We start from the raw sequence: 9,151 nt of genomic DNA, 5'->3' as shown, positions 1-9,151 counted from the left end.
AATCGTGTGTTCTGTCAAGGCCACTTGTTCTAGGGACCCGTCACAGGTAGCTGTTCTGTCCCTGGTACAGTGCACCGGTCTGACCAGGGCCCAGTTTCCCAAAAGCATGTTAAGGTTAAGTTCATGATGCTTTTGGGAAATGAGCCCGGGTGAAAGCCATCTTCATGGAGCTTCCACTACATTGTTTTCACCTGTCAAGTCTTTTCAAATCATTGCAGATGAGGATGGATTTTGAAATTGAGAGCCTTACATGGTAAATAATTGGCCCTCATTTTGTGTGCAACTTAAATGAAATATCTTACCAATTCCCTTCATTTTATGAGACCTAGGAAAGAACATAACACTTTATTCTATGAAACATTATGCTGTGAGTTCCAAACAGCATAGAGTTTATTGCTTGTTTTCTGCAAGGGTACAAGAGGTTTATAATTTCCGCTTTTATTTTTCTTATTTACAGTGTCAGTTGAAGCTCACAGAGCAGCTGATGTGAAAAAACTATGAACACACTGTAATAAATACAAAAGACTGAAATGAGAAATAAAAATGTTAAAATTTCAGACAAAAATTTAGCAAAAAGAAAACTAATTTACACACACAATACTTACATACACATAGAATAAAGTGGGTTTTACACCATGTGAGAAATTGCACCGGTCGGCGACTAAATGTCGCAGGGCTCGGCTGGCAAAGCATGCTACAAGAAGCAACAGTCCATATGGTCTGATCTATTATCTAGAAACTGAGTGAAAGTCAATTATGTTAGACGTAGATAGCAGAAAACAGTACTGTGTGCGCGCACTGGACATGAGCTCTATCTGTGCATATCTACACGAGTATATATTTACATAAAAAGTCAATCAGTCCATTAACTATTTTGTAAATAGATGGAAGTTGCTGATTATAACGGCAACACAAGTCTGCGTGTGCAAAAAAAATATGTTATTTTTAATGCATTTTATTCATTTTCTGTAAAATTAAAAGGTTGCTTGTGATCCACCACATGAACAATATCTTATACTGTGCAAAAGCACAATTTCTAGGATACTTGATAATTGTCTTTCTGAAGAGAATCTGCTTTACCTTTGATCACACTGGATTGGGTCCATTTTATTTTGCATGTACGCAGGTGAATACAGTCCATGGTCATAGTCCACGACCACTGCTATTAAACAGGCAGCACAAAAAAAAACATTCAACAGAATTTTTCTCATGTCAACACACATTTTGCTCAGAAGGGACAAAATAATAGCAAATAAATATTGTTTAAAAAAAAGTCCATTCATGCAAGGGTTGTGGTAGAGGCTCTATTAGGGTCATGTCTAGATGGTATACAGCGTGTCAAAAGGTGATTTTTCTATGCATTTTAGCTAATCCTAACCTTGACCTAATTCTCATAACCTGCTAGGTTCATTCTACGAAACGTCCATTTTGACAAAAGCTGTATCCCTTCTAGACTTAAAACTCTAGCACTCTCTGGGCCCAACCTCAGTCTCTTAGTGGCCAAAAGGTTAAAGGTTATGCACTCAGCTCGCATTCAAGGAGAGGGTCACGGGTTTGACCTGACAACGGCTTCCATAACCAGAAGATCATCTCCCCTTCCACAAGTCAGCCTCACGAAGAAAGATGACTTCACCTGAGAATACAGAGGTCTGTGATAACACCAACATGCTAGCATGTACACGAATAGAAAGAGGAACAAGCCATATACAAAATAGGTATGTTTTTGTACACATATATATTCAAAATTACAGGTAGATATACTTTATCTGTATATTTCCATTGAATGCAGTATGGTTGGAATAAAACGTGGTATATTCATTTGAACTTAATATGAAGAAAGCACGTCCTTTGTCGCCATTCAGTTTGTAAAGTGCTCTAGAGTGGCAACTGGAAAAAACATCCTGCCATCTTAGGTTGGATGTCACTTTTGAAAACACTGACATCGTCCTTGAATTGCTTTCAACTAGCCTGGTCCCTGGGACAGAGTTCCACTCACTAGACAACGACCCACTTTGAGCGTTTGATAAGGAATTTCTATGGTGTGATTTAAAGGTACAGTGTGATATAATGATGTTTAGCGTTAAGTTCAACTCAGACTTTCACCAAAGCGCAACAGGTCTACTCCATGTGTAGCTGGACGGGGTTAGGTGTTCAGGTTAGCATGTCTATTAGCTTTTCATGTCAAGAGGTGTCAGGAAGTTAGCTGTGTGAGACTGTATTGGTCATCAGTAACACCTAGTTTCTCCTGGTTAGCTCATGGTCAGGAACCCCCCCCCTGGCCCTAGTCATCTACTCAGTATGGACCTTCATAATTCTCTCCCCCAGGCCAAAGACAACATAACTTCTCTAAAATACTCTCGTTGCAGTCTGGACCTCGGCATTCGATCGCACCAGACGACCCACAAAAAAAAGAAAAGATAAAGTGCTTTCACGGAACGCACATACTAGGGACCAGAGTTTTCTTCGGTCAGGAAAAACTCCCGGTCCAACACAAAACTGGTTGTTCTGTGGATTTCACCATTATAATTACATACAAGCTATTTCAAAAAGAAAACTTAAAACGAAATAAAAGCTGGCATTCTCACAGGGTTTCAAGGTATGTAATCGTCACTCCTCTGTAGCAGCTGAAAAAGGAAGTGATATTTTTTTTAAAGAAAGAAAAAGAAAATGCAGTGAGAGAGAGAGGAGAGGTTTCCCGTGTGGTCTGCCTCTCAGTCTGTCTGTCCTTCTGCAGTCGGTCTCCATACTGTCCTGGGGAACTGGGCAGCAGAAAGGGGTGTGGTCACAATCCTCATGGGCGTGCCTGAACTTTGCTGGGTTCCCGTGGTGACAGCAGAGTCTATAGTCTTGCACGCTGACCGCACAAAATACACACACGCTGACACACACACACACACACACTCTTCCCCACTGATGTGTCACTCATTCCACCGCAAAGCCACACGTCTCCTCGATGGCTGTCAGCAGCTTGTCGTACAGCTTGTCATAGTGCTCGTAGGCGGGAACGTCAATCCGGTTAAAGCTGAACAGAGAGGGAGAGAAAGAGTTTGGAAGAGAGAGGAGTCGATAAATGAATGACATTTTATTTTCGTGTCAAATCGCCAGTTGGCAACCCATCCATTACGGGATGAATTGACGCCAACAAGCATTTCAATAATTCTCTTTAAACCGTGCTACGTACAAAACATTAATATTGGATTTGGACATGCATTTAAAACCGGTAAAACCATATTAGTTGGGAGATTGGACACCCTTTCATAACATGGTTTTGCCTCATTGACAGGTCACTGTAATTAAGAATATGTTGTTAAACGTATGGAGAAGCATTCTTGTAGCAGTGTGTATCTGTGTGTCTAAGTGGAGCAGTGGTACAGTAACTGTACTCACCAGGTGTGGGCTTTGGGTAGATTGTTGGTGTTGGCATCGATCTGGTGGATGGTGAAGAGCCTGGGCCCCGCGGCACCTGGAGGGTCACACACACATACAGAGAGAGAGAGAGAAAAAGAGAGTCATCATAAATTCTCAGGCTGTCCATCATTATATTTCTCGACACACAGAAGTCAGACAGTTCAGGACAGTTGACCAGTTGAACTCCGTGTTTAGAACATGAACAAACATGGCTGCTGTTTTAACACAAGACTGGGTGTATATTTTATATACTGTATATTTTCATACAGAAAGACAGCTGGGTTGGCCTCAGACACAGACAGACAGACTGACAGAGACTCACAGGCAGGCACACACACACACACACACACACACACACACACAGAGACTCTCTCACACGGGCACGCACTGCTTGAACAGAAAGATCAACTCTCAAACACGCACACTGCGAAACACACACAGCTGTACTCTGAGGTCTTCTGTTCCCCCAGGGCTTCCTGTCTGTCTGGATTTAACCAAACCAACTGAGGTCAACCACGACTCTGTCATGAAGACGGGGTCAACTCCGGCAGTCAGAGACTCGCACAGTGTTTTCCACTAGTGTCGGCTATATAGCCAGTTACAAGCTCACTTTCAGCCAGGTACTTTTTCCACTTCAATTAATTAAGCAAATTATTTTTTTTACAAGTCTGAAAATATATTAAAAACATTCTAGCGATCTATTGATAGGACAAGGGTCAGTCGAGCTGTGAATTTCAAACATATTCAACCACAAAAGACCAGGGAGGTTTTCCAATGCCTCGCAAAGAAGGGTGCCCATTGGTAGATGGTAGCATGGTGAAGTTATTAATTACACTTTGGATGGTGTATCAATACACCAAGTCACTACTAATATACAGGCATCCTTCCTAACTCAGTTGCCGGAGAGGAAGGAAACCGCTCAGGGATTTCACCATGAGGCCAATGGTGACTTTAAAACAGTTACAGAGTTTAATGGCTGTGATAGGAGAAAACAGCGGATGGATAAACAACATTGTAGTTACTCCACAATACTAACCTAAATGACAGAGTGAAAAGGAAGCCTGTACAGAATAAAATATTCCAAAACATGCATCTTGTTTGCAACGAGGCACTAAAGTAAAACTGCAAAAAAAAAGTGGCAAAGAAATTAACTTTATGTCTTGATGACAAAGCGTTATATTTGGGGCAAATCCAACATCTCTGAGTACCACTTCATATTTTCAATCGTGGCGATGGCTGCATCATGTTATGGGTATGCTTGTCATCAGCAAGAACTAGGGAGTTCTTGCCGACGCACTGGCAAGATGCTAGAGGAAAACCTAGTTCAGTCTGCTTTCCACCAGACACTTGGAGATTAATTCACCTTTCAGTAGGACAATAACCTAAAACACAAGGCCAGATCTACACTGGAGTTGCTCATCAAGACGACATTAAATGTTCCTGAGTGACCTAGTTACAGTTTTGACTTAAAATCGGCTTTAAAATCTATGGCAAGACTTGAAAATGGCCGTCCAGCAATGATCAACCACCAACTTGACAGAGCTTGAAGAATTTAATTAAGAATAATGTGCAAATATTGTATAATCCAGGTATGCAAAGCTCTTAGAGAATTACCCAGAAAGACTCACTGCTGTAATTGCTGCCAAAGGTGCCTCTACAAAGTATTGACTCAGGGGTGTGAATACTTATGTAAATGAGCCATTTAATTTTCCATAACTTAGCAAACATTTTTCACTTAGTCATTATGGGGTAGATGGGTGGGGTATGGGGTAGATGTGTAGATGGGTGAGAAAAAAATATAATTTAATCAATTTTGAATTCAGGCTTTAACAACAAAATGCGGAATAAGTCAAGGGGTATGAATACTTTTTGAAGGCACTGTAAACACATCACCCCCCTCCATCTCTTTACCTTGTAAAGCCTTGAATCCCTGCAGTGGGACTCGAGATGACCCGGTAACAAACTGCAGCAGTCTGGCCCTCCTCTCCTCGTCGTAGGACTCCACGGCCTTCCAGAACCACTTGACCACGTTGCTGTCCGTGGTGCAGTGCTTCAGACGTGTGTTGCTCTTCCAGTCCGCTATGTCGATCTTCCCCAGGCCACACACTATCAACTGGGGTAGGGAGGAGAGGCGAGAACATAGCTGATTAGATGGTTTGAAGGGGTGTATATTCGTGGGAAAAAGTATGATAGCTGTCACCTTTCATTTCATTTAAAAAGTACATCCCAAGGTCTCAGATTCATCTTGGAACCCCCCCCACCCCTATTCAGGATACCCACACAAAGATGTATGCTCTTGAGAAATGATGTCATGTTTCCAGTAAGTGAATCATTTCTTTCCTAGACCATGTTATATGCAACTGTCTACATACCTCTAGTTCCTTCTCGTCAAAGGACTTGAGCAGGTGCTGGGGGATGACCTCGTTGAAGCCCTTCTGCAGGGCCAGGAACTGAGCCTCGATGCCGTGGAGGAAACGCCAGTTCACATACAGCCTATAAAAGAGAGAAGACATAGGTCAATATAACATTGCAACATGTGAAACCCCCACAGCAGTTCAACCAAAACCAGGACTGGGGTATAAGTATTTTTGGTGTGCTGGTAATCTTGGAAAGACAGAACCAAATTCAGATTTGGTTCTGGAGGGCAGGGTTGAGATTTGGCTCCGTGCGAGAGGCGTAGTACTTTGAAACCCTTGTCCATCTATGAGCCAATCGAATCCCTCCCCTTCTGAAATTCAAAAGATGCCAGGTAACAACCATCTCTGCATGATCGTGATTCGTCCAAATAATCAGTGACGCAAAAACCAGCGCACCAGAGGAATTATTCCTCTTCACCCTCATGGATGGGGGACAGACTACTGAGCTGCTAACTGGCTGGCATGCAGCTGCTGTCTTGGTCAGAACAGGTCTCTCTTGAAAAATAGATTGTGATACAATGAGACCAACCAAATCAAATAATAAATTAACCCCATTGGTTCTAAGAGGAACGATGTCACTCCATCACAAGGTATGTTTCAGGTGTATACTTCAGACCTGAGGGGTGATGACGGTTGCTGTGTGTGTATCGCGTCGGCTGTGTGTGTGTATCAAATCAAATTTATTTACATAGCCCTTCTTACATCAGCTGATATCTCAAAGTGCTGTACAGAAACATGTCGGCTGTGTGTGTATCGTGTCGGCTGTGTGTGTATCGTGTCGGCTGTGTGTGTGCTCGTGCGTGGGACCCAGGCGTCCGCCTCCTCCCCTTCCGTACCTGACATACTCCTTCTTGGTGTCCTCGGAGACAGAGACAGTCTTGCCGTTGGGCTTCAGTTCGTGCTGGATGATCTCGCCGTAGGCATTGTGCTCCACACAGAAGGTATGGTCCAGCACCCCTGTGATGTCGTTGTCCCTGGAGCGGAGAAGACGGAAATGTTAGTCGTCGGACATGTTAGCCTGTCTTGTCAACAGAGGGCGCTAGTCTTGGTGGGAGAGCAGTTGGTTCAAGCTGGTGTTTTAGTGGCATTTCATGGATACAAAACAACCAACAGGTCAGCTCAAGGTTGTCAGCTCACGGCCACACGTGCAAACTCAAACAGTACACATGCTATCCTGTGTGTCTGAATATACTGTATATGGCTGTGCTTGTACAGTATTGTATGTCTTCGGATGTTCACGTAAGTTCAATCGTGTCTGTGTGCAAGCGTCTGTACGTGTGTGTGTGTGTAGATGTCTGCCTCAACGCTGTGTGTGTATCCAGGTCTATACACTATATATGCAATGTATGAGGACACCCTTTCAAATTAGTGGATTCAGCTATTTCAGCCACATCCGTTGCTGACAGATGTATAAAGTGGAGCACACAGCCGTGCAATCTCCATAGATCAACATTGGCAGTAGAATGGCCTTACTGAAGAGCTCAGTGACTTTCAACGTGACACTGTCATAGGATGCCGACTTTCCAACAAGTTAGTTTGTCAAATTTCTAGGAGCAACAAGCTCACAGCACCGAGTGCTGAAGCACACAGAGAGTAAAAACCGTCTGTCACAACAGAGCTCCAAACTGCCTCTGGAAGCAATGTCAGCACAAGAACTGTTCGCTGGGAGCTTCACGAAATGGGTTTCCACGGCCGAGCAGCCGCACACAAGCCTAAGATCACCATGCACAATGCCAAGAGTCGGCTGGAGTGGTGTAAAGCTCGCCGCCATTGAACTCTGGAGCATCCTTTATTGGTCCTATATGAATTGTAGTTAGTTTTGAAGCACATGCACATGTATTTGTTTATGATAAAAGCTAAAATGTTGATACGAATCCCAGTCATTCAAATGACAAAGTAATTTGTGGAATATTAGGTTTTTACATTGTGTAAAAAGCACCATTTCCTACTGAGATGCATTACATTGAAAATTGTACACTGTCACTTTAAGAATGTCAGTGACCTTCTGGAGTGACAACATGCAAATCAGTCATTCATTCATTGCTATGATCTCCTGAAGAAGCGAACCCTTTTCCATTCTTTCTGTGCCACCAAATGTTTGCATATACTGGTAAAGTTACCAGGTCGTTAGCTAGCTACGGTGTTAACGGCACGTGAGTGGTTTTAGAACGGCCCAGGGTTTCTGAACGTAAAATGCGTCCCGTCACTGGAGAAGCTTCCAGCTGCAAGGCCAACGTGCAATAGAAGGAAAAAAACATTGCGCGGGTAATACGGGTCAACATTTCTGAACAGTTTACACTGGAAACAAGAACCATTTTTTCCCCTCTCAAGGCCACTCGGAAGCAGCGGTACAGTGAAGCCTAATCATTACAACAATTATTATCTGACTTTTTTTCCCTCCTAGGTGCACTGGTGCTCCCAGATTGAAATTTCCAAGTGGCACAGCAAAATATTTAGGAGCATATGCGACCAAAACGCGTGTCAGAGCCCCTGTACGTGTCGTCGGTGTCTCCTACTCACAGGATCCAGACCAGGCTGTTGTGGAGGTCTGGGTCCACTGACTCCATGTCGTCCAGGGTGATGGGTTTCCCCAGCAGCTGTTTGTAGAAGGGCAAGGTGAAGCCCCCGTCTATGTAGTGGCCGTGGAACACCGCCATGCCCATGATACGACCCACAAAGTGGAAGTAGGACAGGTGCTCCTGGAGAAAAAGAAAGGAGAGATGAGTTGAGGTTGGCCATCGATGCTTATTTTGTGTGCGAGTGTGGTCACTATTGGGTTGTAGAGAAAAGCGTGATATAAATGTAGCTTATCATTATTATACTGAGGTCCCTCCCCTCTGACTTTCTCATCCAATGGGCTTGAGGTGGTGGTGAGCAGACACGAGGAATCAAGAAAATGTCATTGAGATTCTCCCCGTGTCTACTCCTCCACCTCCTTTCAGTCTACAAGAACCTCCCTCTCGTAGGAATTCAGCTTGTGGCTCGTTCTCCATCCTCCTCTCTGTTATTATGTGTCTCTCTCTATGTATCTGTTGATTCCTCTATTTCTCTCTCTCACCGGGTTGACGGCGCTGTCTGGGTTGATCTGCAGGGTGTAGATGTCGTCTCTGGAGTACTGGAACAGGCCGTAGTAGGGGTTCAACATCTCATGGGACAGCAGGTACAGCCACTCCCTATACGATAGACATCTCATTAGTCACGTGACACCGGCATAATAAAAACACCATTATTTTGGGTTGCATGTTGGACACAATATTCTGTTTGATGTATCAAGCTTTTTGAATGTGAATTTCCACAGAGGTTGTTTCTTTCTGGACTACTGCCTT

The 9,151-nt window shown here is 43.6% G+C and overlaps 1 protein-coding gene across 4 annotated transcripts in view; it reads right to left on the bottom strand.

The window, feature by feature from the left end:
- Positions 1-344: 344 nt before the first annotated feature.
- Positions 345-9,151, bottom strand: part of LOC135522658 (E3 ubiquitin-protein ligase SMURF2-like) — a 72,753-nt gene continuing 63,946 nt past the window's right edge. For all 4 annotated transcript variants that reach the window (XM_064949134.1, XM_064949142.1, XM_064949149.1 and 1 more), the window contains exons 14-20: positions 8,884-8,998; positions 8,346-8,524; positions 6,662-6,799; positions 5,781-5,901; positions 5,320-5,521; positions 3,388-3,463; positions 345-3,022 (exon numbers count right to left, since the gene is read on the bottom strand). In XM_064949134.1, coding sequence (XP_064805206.1) covers positions 2,923-3,022; positions 3,388-3,463; positions 5,320-5,521; positions 5,781-5,901; positions 6,662-6,799; positions 8,346-8,524; positions 8,884-8,998 — 931 coding nt within the window. In that variant the 3' untranslated portion in view covers positions 345-2,922. The remainder of the gene's footprint in view (positions 3,023-3,387; positions 3,464-5,319; positions 5,522-5,780; positions 5,902-6,661; positions 6,800-8,345; positions 8,525-8,883; positions 8,999-9,151) is intronic.

The sequence above is a fragment of the Oncorhynchus masou genome, chromosome 4, assembly GCF_036934945.1.
Source record: "Oncorhynchus masou masou isolate Uvic2021 chromosome 4, UVic_Omas_1.1, whole genome shotgun sequence".
Taxonomy (NCBI): Eukaryota; Metazoa; Chordata; class Actinopteri; order Salmoniformes; family Salmonidae; genus Oncorhynchus; species Oncorhynchus masou.
The sequence above is the reverse complement of the archived record's forward strand: the minus strand, read 5'-3'. Positions and strand labels throughout refer to the sequence as shown.